Genomic DNA, 17,161 nt, shown 5'->3' with positions numbered 1-17,161 from the left:
ACATACTGCCCTGAGAAATTCCCATATGATCGTAAGGCACTTTTTTCCTAACTGTCCCCCAATCCTGCGTAAAGAAAAGGATCTAGCCCACCTCAGTTTGAGAACAAGACCAAGAGGAAAGCTGTGAACCAGAAATTGACAATTGCATCTCAAACACTGTTGCATTATGACAGGTCACATTTGCATTACCCTGGGGTTTTACTCTATTAGATTATAAGCGAGGCTACTGTAGCAGAAACTCCACAACACAGTGGCTTCAGTTTATTTCACATAATAGCCCAGCCAGCTTGGGTCAGCAGGGCAGCTCTACTCCATGATGCCATTTAGAGACCCTGGTTCCTTTCACCCAATCACTCTGCTGTCCTCTGAGATGAGAGTGGCAACATGGGTGAAAGTGGCAACACCTCATCTCCAGGTGGGCAGAGGAAAAAGAGGCAGAGTGTAAAAATGCTGCTTGTCTCCAAGTTGGAGATGATCTGTACTTAGATTGAATCCAACCTCTGCTCACATCCATTGGCCCTAATTTAGTCACATAACCACACCTTGCTACCAGGGAGGCTGGGAAATATAGTCTGGCTGGGAAGCTCTGTGCCCAGGAAGAAAGAACAGATCTACAGAAGAACAGTCAGCCCCACAAATAATCAATAAACTATTATTCTAACACTGAAATGTTTGCAGTATTAACAAGCTAATCAAATCTTCCTAATCTCCGTCAGTTTCGGTGGCATTAATAATTAATGGGCCAACTGCAAATGAGTCTAAATTAAATGGCAGGTATTCCTCAATGCACTTATAAATTTCTCTAGGACTACAAGCAATTCCCTTGCAAAAATGCCCGCTTGCAGAGTTGGAAACACAGCAATTATCTGGTCTCCTACAGATGAATTATTGTGAATTCCAAATTAATCATGTCCAATGGAATCTTAACAGAGTTTTGAAAAATCTCAGACAGAGGAAAGCAGCTTAAAATTAAGAATTCACAAATGATCAAAATTGGTTAAGGGCCAAATTCATTCACATTCTAGGCAAGAAAAGATATTTTATGTGGTAACATTTATGTTAACTATGTATGTATCATGTGTGTAACATTAAAGGACATATTAAATTCCACGTGTTTCTCAATTTAGAACAAGATTCTTTCACAGCCGCTGCAAACAGAAGGGACTTGAATAGATGTTTACAGCCCCACTGAGCGTGCTCCTTAGGATGAGATGCTGCTGAACGTTCTGTATGAACATGTTGTGACGTTAAGAACGCTGGATCAGAAATCTCTGGCTTCTTTTTGTTGTCTCCCTACAAAGGTTACTGAACTTCCCTAAATCTATTTTCTCATGTGTGAGATAGGAATGTTACCTACACTTCACAGTGGAGAAACAAAAAATGGCACAATAAAGCACTCTGTACTCTGTAAAACACAAATGCATAGTCCACAAAGCAGAAAGAATACATCGAGTCATCATCTAGTCTACGGATGGGTAGTGCAACCAATCAGCAAAGCTCCCTGGGGCTTTGGTAAAATACGCAGAGAGGGAACGAGATCATATTCTCTCGCTTTTGATCCCAGTCTTGATGTCTCAACCAAAGACAGATGAATCAACTTGCAAGTTCCATCCCATCCTCGGATTACTCCCAGGAGAAAAGAGTCCTTACAAGTCACTCAGCCAGCTACAGCAGCCAGTGCTAACTTGGCCCTAATTCAGAAACTTTAATAGGATTACTTTGGTATCTACTGTCAGTTTAGACACCTAACTATCTTACAGATAATAGGTGTTAGCAAGTATTAATAAGGATTAAACTAAAAATTTGGATTTAATAAAAATTTATTTTGGGGTTAATTTGGATAAATATTTAATTTTAAAAATGTGAATAGCAATGATATTCCAATAAAGAGGTAAAATAAAAAAAACTTTAATGTGAATAAATAATTGGAGAAAGAAAAAGGCACTATGTGAACAATATATTTTAAGTAGTGAAATTAAAAATGATCAAGTGTGAAGTTAAGGATGGGAGCTTTTCCTTAGGCTCTAAGCTGGTAGTTTGACAGGTTCTGCCCCTTCTCCAATGTGATGGGCATGACATCACGTCAAGAATATGCAGCCCTGAAAGGACCAACGCAGGGAGATCTGGTAGCAAATTGCTGTGTGGGAACGGGCCAGGAAGCCCCAGGAATCCCAACTACAGAGGTCAGAGAGTGGGGTGCAGTGCACCCAGAGGATGAAAAATAGACACCCATCAAAGGAGAGAATGACAAGGAAATCCAGTATCAGACATTTTGCTACTTTCCCGAACCACAAAGAAGTCCACCCTGGCAAAACAAGCTCATTTCTCATGCTGTTTTGTTTCTTCAACTAGAGAAGTTGTTTAAATCTTTTTTCTTTGCCTTCTTTCCCAAGTAGAGCTTTACTCCAGAAAGGCAAATAAACTGAATTTTTTAAAGTTATGATATGGATAGAGGTGACAGTGGATTGCTTCACAAACTTAACTCAGAACGAGTCTTGAAGACTGGAAGAAGTAGATAATACATAAATGGGATGTTTTCAGGTCAGCAAATACGCTGTCCTCATCGCCACTCACAGGTAAAAAGGCCTCAAGGGGCTTCCCGGGTGGCGCAGTGGTTGAGAGTCCACCTGCCGATGCAGGGGACACGGGTTCGTGCCCCGGTCCGGGAGGATCCCACATGCCGCGGAGCGGCTGGGCCCGTGAGCCATGGGCGCTGAGCCTGCGCGTCTGGAGCCTGCGCTCCGCAACGGGAGAGGCCACAACAGTGAGAGGCCCGCGTACCGCAACAACAACAACAAAAATGCCTCAAAATGAAAAGGGCACCAATATAAACGAGGCACTCAAACAGCGCGGTGCTGGTGTGGGACTTGGGGGTTAGAGAGGAGGAGGGGTCAGCTGCAGCGGGAGGGAAGTTCTGCGTGGAGAACACAGTATGGACACCTCCCAGCAGTCAGAAGATGAATTAGGCTTACCAAGACGAGTGAAAAAATACTCAAAGAAAAACAAAACTGACAAGAAATATAGCACAATGTCCCGTACGTTCAGCTAAGCATAGATTAAAAACACACCCCATGCCAAGCACTGTGTAGTTTTCTCAGGATATAGATTCAAAGACGTCAGAGACAAGAAGGTGGGCACTTGTGTGACAAGAATGTTAGACAGGATGAAGGAGTAAAGTTAAACTAGGGAGCCCTCCACTTTTGGATAGTGAACCCGCGTACTAATGAAATATAACTCATTCCATTCTGCACCCAAAATTTAAGGAAAAAGATGTGTCTCCAGCTAGCAAGGGCTGCTGAGTGCATGGTAAGGGCAAACACGATCTCCAGGCATCCCTGAATCCACTCCTCAGAAAGACCACTGCGCTGTCCAGACATGCCCCTCCTCAGAGGGGCACCTGCCCCACCAGGGAGAACTTGAAGCACTTACTTTGTGCTGCGGACTGAGCGAGGGACGGCTCCGTTGCTGATTTAATTAACGGCACAACCTGTGAGGTAATAAACACCTCATTTTACAGATTTCAAAGACCAAGTCACTTTTCCAAAGTCAGAAAGGTAGCTCAATGGATCTGAACTTCATGTTTACTTTCATTTCCGATATATCACGGCCTTCCCCCTAAACTACTAAACGGAGCATCTCTGCAGAGACTGAATCCTGAGGTCGTTCTTGTTTCTCAAATGCAATTTACACATTTTACATTGATTTTCTTCCTACTCTAAAGGCGGCACTGGAAACTGAGTCTCAGGGTGAAGCACACTCGTTCTTTCTGGGATCACATTTAGAAATGAAGACCCTTGACAGCAAGCCACTGACATGCCCTTTTACTTTCCCTGGATTTAATGAAAGTGCCCAAACTGTCACCACCTTGGGAGCCATAACGCATTCCAGGGAGGGACATTCAACTCTGCTCCTCCAGAAGCTTCAAAGCCCCCTTACAGAGGTCCCAGCGCCAAGATATGGTAAGGTGTTCTTCTGAAAATTAAACCAGGTTTGGAGCAGACAAGCCGCTCTTGAATTCCCCACATTATTCTGACAGCCCTAAGTCGGTTTCAAGCCGAGACAACAAAGCAACTCTCAGAAGGGCAGGGCCTGCGTCCAGCTGACACAGCACTCACTTTGCAAAAACACGACATTTCAACCCTGTCCAAAAATTACACTGGAGAGCCAATACGATTCTGACTTTTATTATCAGGTCAGGACAGAGAAAGTACAGGAAGAAGTAGCAGCATAAGGGTCTGCTACCTGATCCAGCTTCCACGGGTCCCCAGGCAAGAAGGACGCTTGTTCAGGAGACGGATGATGACGCAATCCCTGGCCGACTCAGAACAGCACTTGGGGCCTGAAGTGCATCTGCTTGGTGGCGTTGTTCTTCATCCCCATCTTCAGCATCCATTTGGACTTCATCCTTTGGACATACTGCATGTCCCGCTGGCGCACGAGAGCTGCTCCTGGGGTTGGAAAGGGGATAAGAAATGAGGCAAAGGTCTGTGACCTGTGATCAGAGAAGACCCAACTTGGCAGAGAATCAAAGCTAGTTTCCGGTAAGTGGGTTCTTATATTTAAACAAGAGTTATTTTCTGGGGTCTCTATCCAATGGGCCTTGTGGGGTTTACTGCATACCAGAACTTCTCTCTATATACATTCTTCTGGGATGAGCCTCTTTAGTTTTCATCATCTGAAAAGGTCTATAAGCCCAAAAGGTGAAGCCCCATTAACCAAAAGGGACAGAGAAAGGCAGACTATAAACCAAGTCAGAGGGACTTCCCTGGTGGCGCAGTGGTTGGAAGTCTGCCTGCCGATGCAGGGGACACGGGTTCGTGCCCCGGTCCAGGAAGATCCCACATGCCGCGGAGCAGCTGGGCCCACGAGCCATGGCCGCTGAGCCTGCGTGTCCAGAGCCTATGCTCCACAACGGGAGAGGCCACAACAGTGAGAGGCCCGTGTACCGCAAAAAAAAAAAAAAAAATCCGCCTGCCAATACAGGGGACACAGGTTCGATCCCTGGTCCAGGAAGATCCCACATGCCGTGGAACAACTGAGCCCGTGCACCACAACTACTGAGCCTGCACTCTAGAGCCTCTGCTCCACAACAAGAGAAGCCACCGCAATGAGAAGCCCACACACCACAAAGAAGAGTAGCCCCCGCTCGACGCAACTAGAGAAAGCCCACGCACAGCAAGGAAGACCCAAAGCAGCCAAAAATTAATTAATTAATTAATTATAAAAAACCAACTCAGCTCACAGGGAGCCGTAGTGAAGGAACCTACGTGTATATAAACACAGAGCCATTTACAATGGATTCCAGTGCCAAAGCTTTCCAGGCCATCAGAAGGCAGCTCTCTCCCTTCTCTCTATACTGTTTTCAGTGGACTGACCTTCTCCTTGAAGATCCAAGCATAATGAGCTTCACTCAGCAGACACATCAGAATAGATTTAAATAATTTCACACTGATGATGTTTCAAAGCTTAACAATTTCAGTGGCTTGCTCTAGCTCTGAGTCTTACTAAGTTTTCTATGGAAAAATTACAAAAGGAAGAACCGACAGCTGGCCTTTATTATGTACATGTACTATGTCATACATGCATTATGACAGTCAACCTGCCCAACTCTACAAGTAGGTCCTATTAATATCATCTTCCACTTTATAAGTGAGGAAACAGAGCTTTCAATCAATTAAATTACTCATACTCATTATATAAGAACCTACAAGTATATCAGGTAAGTCATGTTTGACTTCACAGCTCAAACTATCGCCAAAGGATATTTAATTCCTCTGTATGACCTCCAGGAGAATTTCAACCTTTGCTAATTGCTAAACAATTATTTTTGTAACTATACCTCCTGAAAAAGGTAATGGTCTATATGAGTTTTAAAATAGTTACTGTGCTAGGGAATACAAAGCTTTTAAGCCATGGAGCTTTGGGCTTATTGCCATAAATGTCTCAAGTGGTCACAGAAGCCCCCAGGGCCAAGAAGGTAAGTTTCCCCTAGAGAGGACCCACAAGGACAAAGAAAAAAAACCAGTTCACCCGAGGCCCCTTGTGCGATGCAAGTTCCTGGGCCGGGCCTTGTGGTCCACGTGGACATACCTGTGCTGCCAGCCCAGCCCAGGGCTCTGTACTGCTGGAGGACCCGGCCCACAGCCTTCTGATTCTTAGCAACTGCCACAGCTCTTGACAAGCCAAACCGCTGTTTGTAGTATCTCATCAAGGAGCGATGACCCACTCTGGCACCTGTTTTTCAAAAGAACAATATTGAAGCACTGAGTTGGACAGTTTTTCAAGGCAGAGCTATAAAAGTAAAGGCTTTCTGAATCAGAGTTTTCACTTTTATCTAGCTGGAAAATGGATGTGCCAGAAGAAACAGTGCTTTAACCTGCTGAAGAAAGATGAAGCTGCATGTTAAACAATGAAAGTAGGAAAACCAAAGAGTAGAGACACTGGAAAACAGAGATAATGGCAAGTCACTGCCAGGTGAAAAATTCAGCATCTGTACTGACAATATGCTTCCCTAGAAATTCACATAGCTGCCCCCAACTAATACAGATAATAGGATCCGAGGAGGTAAGGAGCTTTAACTTTTTTTTTAGTAGAAAAAGGATTAAGCACAGATAATGGCCCTGATGCTTAGGTCTACAAGCCACAGTCTGAGTCTAGAAGAGACACCAATCCACTTTTCCTTTGCTTAAATTCTCTATTGCAGTGGTTCTCAAACCGGCAATTTTATCCCCAGAGGACACGTGGCAATGACTGGAGACATTTTTGGCTGTCACAGCTAGAGGGAGGCTCCTGACATCTAGTGGGTGGAAGCCAGGGATGCGGCTAAACATCGTACAATGCACAGCACAGCCCCCAAAACAAAGAATTATCTGGCCCAAACATCCACAGTGCTGAGGCTGAGAAACCCTGCCCTACTGCTTTCTAAACGACGGAAGTCGCCTGGTGAATCGTAATTTTATTTTATTTTTTATTTTTATTTTTTCCCGTTATGTGGGTCTCTCACTGTTGTGGCCTCTCCTGTTGTGAAGCACAAGCTCCGGACGCGCAGGCTCAACGGCCATGGCTCACGGGCCCAGCCGCTCCGCGGCATGTGGGATCTTCCCGGACTGGGGCACGAATCCGTGTCCCCTGCATCGGCAGGCGGACTCTCAACCACTGCGCCACCAGGGAAGCCCGAACCGTAATTTTAAAAGATGACTAAGATGAATTCCCTCTCCAGGTTTTACTTACTGAGAAGGATCTGATACAACCATGCCAGTCAATCACGCTTTCAGAAATGAACGCTTTGGACTATCTGTTCTTTTATAGGACAAGTGTGCTGACCCCTGGATCTCAGCTTCACAGCAGGTGAAAGTGAAGGGGGCGGGCTTCAGTGATGACACACTCCAGGCTCCATCAGAGCGCCCTGGCTCTTGAAAAGTTCTCCTGGGCCACCGGCATGAGATCACCTGAGAGCTTACTAAAGCCAGGCTATACTTTCACAAGAATATTAACTAGAACATAAGCAATCAAATACATTCCTGGACAGACATCAACGCAGAGAAGTTTAACAACAGCATACGCACAAGGCACGAAACAGCTGTTTCCACTGAAAATGAATTAAGGAAATACAGCCAGGTAGAACCATGTGTACGGCTGCTATGGAAGCTTTACACTTATATATATAAAATCATTTCTTTCAGAATATTTTGTGCAGAAAGACCATGAACAGAATACTGTTAACTATTGTAGATGGCTATATTCGCTTTTAGGACCTCGATTTTTAACTTGCAAGAAAAAATTCTGTCAGGTTATTTCGTTTCAAGTCCCTGTACCTGGCAAGCTACCTGGGAAACAGTTTGCTCTCTGCGCAGATATGGAAAAGTGGTTACTTCCAGTTGACTGATTGGTGATCAGACGCAAGAGATGACAAAAAGAAACTTTCAATTCAGAGACGATGTGGCCTTTGGATACTAATATGGATGAAAAGATGCTTCCCAGGACCTGACTGTTCTGGCAGCAGAAGAGTTAACAAAGCTCCTAAACCACAAGAAATAAGTGAGATACAGCGGATGGAGAAGGACTCACTCTTAAATGGAGACTCTGGCAGGAAAGCCCAGCACTGCTGATTATGACTTTCTATTTATAATTTAGGCAGGATGCTCTGAGTTTGCAATGACGATTTCCTCAAAATCATTAAATGATAATGCTGCTGGTCATTAGTACTTAATAAATCGATTTATTTACATTCGTAAGCAGCATTTAGAAATCCGTTATTATTGAAGGTTGGCTTCTAAAACATGCTTGACAAAGTTTCATTAATCAATGCCAAGGTTTCCGACACCTGACAGGAGAACGCTAAACATTCAGTGTTTAAAGTTACTCCTGTCCTGTGGCAATGACAGTGAGAACCTAACATTAAGCACCAAGTACAATGTGCTGAGAACAGCTCAACTGGAAGGCCCTCATCAAGGAAAATTCGTTATAGAACACGGTGTGCCTGTCCATAAATAACAGATGGGTAATGTCTGAGTTATGATGAAGCCACAACCTGTCCATCTATCTTTCTCCACAGTAAGAACTGCTTACAAGACTGTCACTCCTAACTTAAAACATGACACAAGTGAACTTCTTTACAAAACAGAAACAGACTCACGGACATAGAGAACAATATTACGGTTCTCAAAGGGGAAAGGAAGGAGGTGGGGAAGGGAGAAATTAGGAGTTTGGGACTAGCACATACAAACTACTGTATATAAAATAGGTAAATAACAAGGCCCTACTGTATAGCACAGGGAACTATATTCAGTATACTGTAATAAACCATAATGGAAAAGAATACAAAAAAGAATATATATATATATATATATATAAAAAACAGAATCACTTGCTGTACACCAGAAACTAACACAAAACTGTAAATCAACTGTACTTCAATTAAAAAAAAAGACTGAGGGCTTCCCTGGTGGCGCAGTGGTTAAGAATCTGCCTGCCAATGCAGGGGACACGGGTTCGAGCCGTGGTCAGGGAAGATCCCACGTGCCGCAGAGCAACTAAGTCTGTGCGCCACAACTACTGAGCCCACGTGCCACAACTACTGAAGCCCATGCACCTGGAGCCCATGCTCAACAAGAGAAGCCACCGCAGTGAGAAGCACGTGCACCGCAACGAAGAGTAGCCCCCGCTCGCCACAACTAGAGAAAGCCCATGCAGCAACAAAGACCCAGCGCAGCTTTTCACAAAGAAAGAAAGAAATAAACAAACGAATAAATAAATGTATTTTAAAAATTTCCACTCCTACTTAACAAATAGCCTAACACTGGGTGACATTAGACAGTGAAAAAGAAAATATCTCTAACTGTAAGTTTCCTAAGAAGATTGATCACGTGCCTTTCGTGGATCCAGCAACAGATTCATCTGGCTAGTCAGCAACTAACTGGATGTGTTTTCACACCAACTTGCTCCACAGGAACTGAAGAGCAAAGAGGGAGGAACTGAGCCAGACCACAGTCTTCAAAATAAATGCTCATAGCGCCCTCTACCGGATACTCTATGCCACTGCCTCTGGGATCATCTACTTGACCTGAAGCAACTAGATTTCAGGAATCACAACTCCCCGCTGCTTTCAAAACCAGTTTAAAGCAGACTCTGCTAAGTGTAGCTGATTAAGTACCACTAGGCTCTCCACATTAGAATCCTTCCCAAGTCAGCTTCATGCTAACATCCACGCTGACCCAGTCATATAACTGAGCATAATCAAGGAAGTTTCTGAACGGTAAATTTGTTCAAAGACGTAACCAGGTGACTGAATATACTGTTATAATATCACTACACATGTATACAGTGTTTATTCAGAGATTTCCTGTTTTCTTGGTTCATTACAAAATCCCCAAGTCAGCACTGAGACACGGAGGTAAACCAATGGACACAAAACTGTCATGTCTCATTATAACCAAGACTGGCTACAGCATGACTGGTTTTTAAAATGAGATGGTAAAAGTGTATGTAACTGTATAGCTGGAATAAATTTCCAAATATTGGGACCTTCTGATTCACTAAGAGTGCTATGTTCTGTTGCTATTTAAACAAATTCTATTATCAGGTCTCAGCCCCTGGTCATCTGTGAAGAAGACCCAGGAAGGCAAGCGAATGCTGTACATTTAGATTTTTCCATTCTTGGCTCTTAATCTCGTCCAAGTCACAGATGCTTTTCAGAAACTACAGCCTTTCCCCAGAAAAAGTGCACTTACCCGCACAGTCAAAAAAAATCTGTGCGGAGGAATTCCCTCACGGTCCAGTGGTTAGGACTCCGCACTTTCACTGCCCAGGGTGCGGGTTCGATCCCTGGTCGGGGAACTAAGATCCCGCAAGCCACGCAGGGTGGCCAAAAAATAAGTTAATTAATTAAAAAACAAATGAATAAATAAAGAAATTTAAAAATCCGTGCGGCCACACAGGTGACTACGATATAACAGCGTTTCCCCAGGAAAACGCACACACTCAGAAAAAAGTGCACAGCTAGGGACGAAAGCTGAGGTAAGGCAGCACCTGGCAGCTGGTCTGGCCTCTCCAGAGTCTAACAGTACAATATCGCCCAGTACTCCAAGACCAAGCCGCTTACTCACTACTTCCCAGTCTCCCTTAAGAGCTGCCCTGAGGTCATCATCCAGTACTTTAAAACAGCATCACTTGGTACGTGGACACGTAGCTGTGAGCAAGGAAATTCATGCTTAAAAAACCCAAGAGGGCTTCCCTGGTGGCGCAGTGGTTGAGAGTCCGCCTGCCGATGCAGGGGACACGGGTTTGTGCCCCGGTCCGGGAAGATCCCACATGCCGCGGAGCGGCTGGGCCCGTGAGCCATGGCCGCTGAGCCTGTGCGTCCAGAGCCTGTGCTCCGCAACGGGAGAGGCCACGACAGTGAGAGGCCTGCGTATGGCAAATAAATAAATAAAAGTCACCTCCAACCTGCCAGTCACTCAGTCAACAGACATTTACGCGGCTCTTGTGTGTCTGAGGCACTGTGCGGAGATGGAAGACGCCAGCTTTGTCCTCACAGAAACGGGGCAGAAGGCAAGCCAGCCCACAGGCACAGAGGAGCTAGAGCCACATCACGACAGCTGGGCAGGGGGCCCAACGTGAGCCCTGCAGGGCGAGGACGAGGAAGGGGGGACAGAGGCAGCGCCCAGGCAAAGGCCCAGGGGAGGGAGACTGCGTGCGGGCGGGAAAGGAAGAGCGCCAGACACCTGGGCGACAAAGTGACCCTGAAGGCAAGGGCTCCCCCTGGGAATTCCAGAGGGAAAAGAAAATAGACTGGTGGTCAAGTGGAAACCAGGCTGGAGACGGCCAGACAGGAAGCTAACATGGTGGCACAGATAAGGAGAAAAAAAAAGAAATAATATTCAAAAGCCATTTAGGAATTGCAATTAGTCACCATCTGGATGTGGGAGAGGAAGAGCGGATCCTGAGAAGACACCCAGGTTTGGCTTTGGCGAACCTGAGGAAACTCCATCGCTCTGGGCAAATGTGTTGTCTACATAGCTAAGGAGTCTTTAAGCTACAGACGTCTTAAGTCCAGATGAAAATTTCTCTACCTCTAAAATAGGATATGCTCACTGGTGAGCAGCGTTGCTGCAAAATGAAGCCCACGTTCCTAGCGATCCTACTACACGCCATGCGCCGCTGGCAGGGACCATTTCATTCACTTTCTCAAGGTCTACTGTGATCTCAGTCTAAGTTAAGGAAGGGGAAGCTAATGAAACTAGGGGCTAAATAAACAGTCTTAGAAAAGAAGTTATTAAACTTATTTCTGACATTCTGCATCAGTATTTTCACCAAGGGAAGATGGGACTCGGTCCTCTGTGATACATTTAGGCCTGTTTTGCTGCTGCGTATTGTATAGGCCACAATATTCTGCTGCATTACCGCTTCCCTCCCACTGTAGAAGAGTTATACCCTCAAGACAGGTTCTGCCTGCACTTTCCTTTCACTGTCGTTGTCTAAAGCTGCCCTTAGCCTTAGAAGGTTATTACTCTGGGTTAAGCAGGGCTCTCTATACCTCAGCCGTGCTATTCCAGGTGGAGAGCAGCACCTCAGGGTGGCTTCTTCATGGCGGACGTCTCCATTGGCAATGTGGCTGTTCCTGCTCCCACCATCACTGCAAGTCTCCCAGGCAGTGGAGACAAGTGGGGAAAGGGCTTCACTGACAAGGTCCATGATCCTGGGTAAATTACTCAACCTGTCTAAGCTTCAGCTGGCTCATATGTCAAATAAGGATAACAGAATCTAACTCAAAGGCTTGATGTAAAGCTAAAATAATATATCTGCCTGAATGTGCTAACTGCTCAGTAAATACGAGGTATTATTAGGAGCTTATTATCTTATCATCCCATTCCCTGTCCTTTTTAGACGCGTCTTCTGTAGCTGCCCCCATTCCTGTTAGCTAAGCATAACACTGTAAGCAATACTGCATACTTCTCATATTCATGGCTTTCCTTCTTCTGTTCACATCTGGGACAAAATCCTGCCATTATGAATCCTGTTCCCCAAAGGAGAAGGCAGAATTCAAACTCCAAGCTACCCCCTACACCCAGAATACGGACAGGAAACCTGGGTGCTGTCAATCAGGTCCACCCATGCCAAACTAACATATGCAAGTCTGAGCCACCGTGGAAACAGGAATCAGTTCAAGGAACAAGAGCAAAGTCAAGTTTAACAAGAAAAACCTGGATGGGGCCAAAAAACCAAATAAACAGAATACAAAAGGTCTATGTATTGAAAAGAAAGGGAATGACTGATTAAAGCATTACGAATCACAACAAAAGTGAGGAAAACATTGATGCAATTTAAACAAAACAGCCAAGACAGAGCTACGGGGCAAACTTCAGAGTTCACCTCGTCCAGGGGAACACAAACACACACTTGAAGCTGTAGGGTCTCTCCCCTTGGTGTGGAAGGGAAGTGATGCAAACATGCCGCTCCGATAATCTCAGCGGCATGCAGCTATGTATTCTGGACAACTGCACTTACCAGAAGGGAGAATCAGCTCCATGGTGTCGTCTTCATATTCCAAGGCCCTTTCTGAGGGCAAGTCCTCAGTCTCATCAGGGTCCTCCCCTTCCTTGTTATCTGGGTAGCTACTCCTGGAACCATGGAATGTCATTAATACATAGACCAATACCTCAAATTTAACTAAAATACTGCAAACCTACTAGATAACTAAAGGGGTTAGGGGTGAGGGGTTAACAGTTGCAGCGACTACACTGAAAGCTTTTGGAGAGAAAACAATTTGTTAGCATTTTCTCTGTAGTAAAGTATGCAAATGGCCTGAATTCAAAATGGATCCCAGACCTAAATGCAAAATACAAAACTATAAAAAATCCTACAGATAATATGGGAGAAAACCTAGATAACTTAGGGTTTGGTGATGACTTTTTAGGAACGACACAAAAGGCACAGTCCATGAAAGAAATAACTGATAAGCTAAACTTCATTAAAATTAAAAACTTCTGCTCCCTGAAAAACAATGTCGAGAGAATTAAAATACAAGATTCAGACTTGGAAAGAAGTATTTGCAGAAGACACATCTGATAAAGGACTGCTATCCAAATGCAAAAAGAACTCTTAAACTCAGCAATAAACAATCTGATTAAAACATGGGCCAAAGACCTTAACAGACTCCTCACTAAGAAGATACACACATGGCAAATAAGCATGCAAAAAAGATGCTCCACAGCATATGTTATCAGAAAAATGCAAATTAAAACACAGAGATACCAGTATGCACCTATCAGAATGGTCAAAATCCAGAACAATGACAATATCAAATGCTGGTGAGGATCTGGGGCAACAGGAACTCTCATTAATTGCTAGTGGGAATGCAAGAGGGTACAGCCCCTTTGGAAGAGCTGGCGGTGTCTTGCAAAAATCAAACACACTCTTACCGTAAGACCCAGCAATCCTGCTGCTTGGTATTTACCCTAAGGAGTCAAAAACTTCTGTCCATACAAAAACCTGCACATGAATTACAGAAGATTTATCCAAATTCTTAAAACTTGAAGAAACCAACATGTGCTTCAATAGGTGAATAGATAAATAAACTGTGGCACATCCATACAAGGGAGTATTTTTGGATTAGACAAAAAAGAAATGAGTTAGCAGGCCATGAAAAGACATGCAGGAACCTTAAAAGCATATTACTAAGTGAAAGAAGCAGTCTGAAAAGGCTACATACTGTATGATTCTAATCATACAACATTCTGGAAAAGGCAAAAATATGGAGACATTAAATATCACTGTTTTCCAGGGGTCGGGTGGAGGAGAATGATGAACAGGCAGAACACAGAGGATCTGTAGGTCAGTGAAACCACTCTGTATGATATTCTAATGGTGGATACATGTCATTGTATGCACATTTCTCCAAACTCATACAACGGACAACACCAAGAGTGAACTCTAAACTACGGACTTTGAGTGATAATTGATGGATCAACTTGGTTCATCAATTGTAACAAATGTACCACTGGGAGATGCTGATAATGAGGGAGGCTATGCACGTGTTGGGTAAGGAGCATATTTGAAATCTCTGTACCTTTTGCTCAGTTTTGCTGAGAATCTAAAATTGTTCTAAGAAAGAGTGAGCAAATAACCTATAACAGAATTCCTTCACCTCTGTATTTGTTTCTCTCCAGGAGGGTTGGCAAACAGAGGAAGAGGAGGAGACTGTACAGCTGGAGATGCAGCTCTCCTCAACTTAATCATTACAAAAACAAGTCCTAGAACAGTGCTGAACAACAGAAGTCTCTGATGATGCAAATTTTCAGTCTGTGTGTCCACTATGGTAGCTACTTTTAAAGCACATCTGTTTTTAAGCATAGGGCTTGAAATGTGGGGAGTGCAACTGAAGAACTGAATTAAAAAATTTTTACTTAATTAACCAAAAGAGCGACATGAGTACACCTAGGAATTAGCAAATTAGACACTGTAGTTCCAGAAGAATCTCTGTGCTTCTACAGCTGTTCATAAATACACGTGGAAAATAACTGGAGAAATGTACACTAAGGCAGATAAGCCAACAGGAACAGACAAAAGACTAGATCAGATACTTCACAAGAGATATCCAAATGGCCAGTTGATATATAAAAAGGTTCTCAACTGCATCAGTCCTCATCAGGGAAATGCAAATTAAAACCACAATGGATACCCCTACAGAGCCACCAAAGTGGCTATAATGAAAAACTCTCTGTCAGGACAAGTAAGAAATGAGAAATCAGGAGGAAAATGCAAAAGGACAACTTAAAAGACCAGCACTTTTCTGAACACCTGTATTAGGTGGACTCTGCACACCTGGCACGGTCATTATACACACCTGCTTGCAGAGCACACCTGTGCTAGGTCATAGGCACACTTGACACTAAGAACCAGCTGTTCCAGAATTCCTAGCATGGATTCGTTGCATGATGTATGAAATAGTCAAGATTCTAGGTAAAGGTGGAATAATTTCACCAACAAGTGATTGGGATAGGCCTGGTGCTGCCACCAGCTCAAGTCCCTTAGGGGACAGCCTGTGATTCAAGGGCTCTCAGGGAAACCAAGATGTGAACCCTAACCTCCCTGCCTCTGTTCCTGAGGTAACTGGCAAAACTGAACTTCTGACCATGGAAACCACAACAAGCAAAAACAAGTTTTCAAACCACACAAACTGACAGTTTGGGCCTGAGATCTTCTCCGGGTCAGATATGTGTGTTTAACTCTGTGATACTCAGTTTCTCATCTACAGAATGAGAGGAAATAAGTACCTCCTAAAAAAGTGTGCTAAGAGGTATGAAGGATACGATACCGGACAGAGCCAGACACAGACAGTTATTATCAGGTAGGGGCACGTGCAACTCCAATGCAAACGTGATCAGCTGGCTTCGCTCAACATTACAAACCAGACTTACCTAAAATCATAGAAGTCTGCAAATTCCAAAAGAGCATCCCCATCTGTGAAGAGCTTGCAGTGACTCCTGTCATTCATGTGAGCCTGTACAGCTTCCGTGGAGTAGAAGGACTTCCCCCTCTCATTGCACCACAAGCAAATCTTCCCCACACCAACTTTCTCTCCTGGAAAAATAAGTTGAGAAAAAAATATGAAAGCAGCTTTTTGCAGCCAGATTAGGGCTCATTGTCGATGTCCACACTTCAAAAAACAGCCATCAAGTTGCTGATCTTCACAAAATCGGCCGGTCACTCAATCCAAGATTGAGGAGAAGCCCCAAATTAATGCCCCCCAATAATGTGGTATTTTGTCATTCAAAAGGAATAAACGGCTGAACTTACCCAAATATTTAATCAGTCCCTTAAGATCGGAAAGATACTCCACATCAGGAATAAAGAAGCTGTGCACTTTAGTCATATGAGCCACATTCTTCGTGAGGGAGCTTGAATGATGGGGACAAAACAAGCAGTCAGTTATGGGGATGGCACCACGCGGGGTGCTTCCTCCAGCCTCTTCCTCCGCTGCTGCCTCCTCCTCCGGGGCTGCAGCATCCTCACATTCCAGCTCCTCATCAGAATCAATATCCTCCCAGTCTGCAAGCCAGAGATTTGAAAAACAAAGTTAGCTGAAGATCTCAAAGTCAGCCAATCATCCACCACACACCGGTCGGCATGGCTAAGGAATGCCTTCACCCTTCTTTTTCAGCGCACAGTAAACCCCTTGAAGGAAGCACGTGCTCCTTTCCTATGCATATATGAACACGTGCAATCAGCGTCAGGGGGATGAGGGAAAAATAGCTCATTAAGTCAAGAAGCCTAGGTTGCTGGCTCCAGCCTCACACTGCAAGTTAGCTAGCCGATTCTGAGCACCTCAAACTCAGAGCAAAGCCATCATGACCAGAAACCCAATGGAATTAAACATTCTGCAGCACATGGTGTGAGGGTACTATGTTCTCCTTCTGCATATATTAACAATCTCCTCCTTCAACAGAGAATGTATCCTTTCATTCTACAAATATTTACTAAGTAACTATTCCCCCCATCCCCCGTTAAGGTTTCAGTCCCCGAATCGACAACAGTGAGCTAAACACACAAAATGCCCTGTGGGGGTGCTGGCCACACCAGCCACTTCAGAAACCAAGGAAACACCCTCACGCATCACCTTCACCTGAAAACGGACACCTCCCCCCTCCAACCTCAAAGTAAA

General features: G+C 44.3%; 1 protein-coding gene across 1 annotated transcript in view; it reads right to left on the bottom strand.

Annotated features, from left to right (window-relative positions):
• Window positions 1-4,168: 4,168 nt before the first annotated feature.
• ZNF622 (zinc finger protein 622) overlaps window positions 4,169-17,161 on the bottom strand; it is a 13,809-nt gene continuing 816 nt past the window's right edge. Inside the window, exons 2-6 of the mRNA XM_024741723.1 lie at window positions 16,297-16,551; window positions 15,918-16,080; window positions 13,006-13,118; window positions 6,091-6,234; window positions 4,169-4,448 (exon numbers count right to left, since the gene is read on the bottom strand). Of these exons, the coding sequence (XP_024597491.1) occupies window positions 4,321-4,448; window positions 6,091-6,234; window positions 13,006-13,118; window positions 15,918-16,080; window positions 16,297-16,551 (803 nt within the window). The 3' untranslated portion in view covers window positions 4,169-4,320. The remainder of the gene's footprint in view (window positions 4,449-6,090; window positions 6,235-13,005; window positions 13,119-15,917; window positions 16,081-16,296; window positions 16,552-17,161) is intronic.

Source organism: Neophocaena asiaeorientalis, unplaced genomic scaffold (genome assembly GCF_003031525.2).
Source record: "Neophocaena asiaeorientalis asiaeorientalis breed wild unplaced genomic scaffold, Neophocaena_asiaeorientalis_V1.1 scaffold10, whole genome shotgun sequence".
NCBI lineage: Eukaryota > Metazoa > Chordata > Mammalia > Artiodactyla > Phocoenidae > Neophocaena > Neophocaena asiaeorientalis.
Note: the sequence above shows the minus strand (reverse complement) of the source record. Positions and strands in the feature narration are given on the sequence as shown.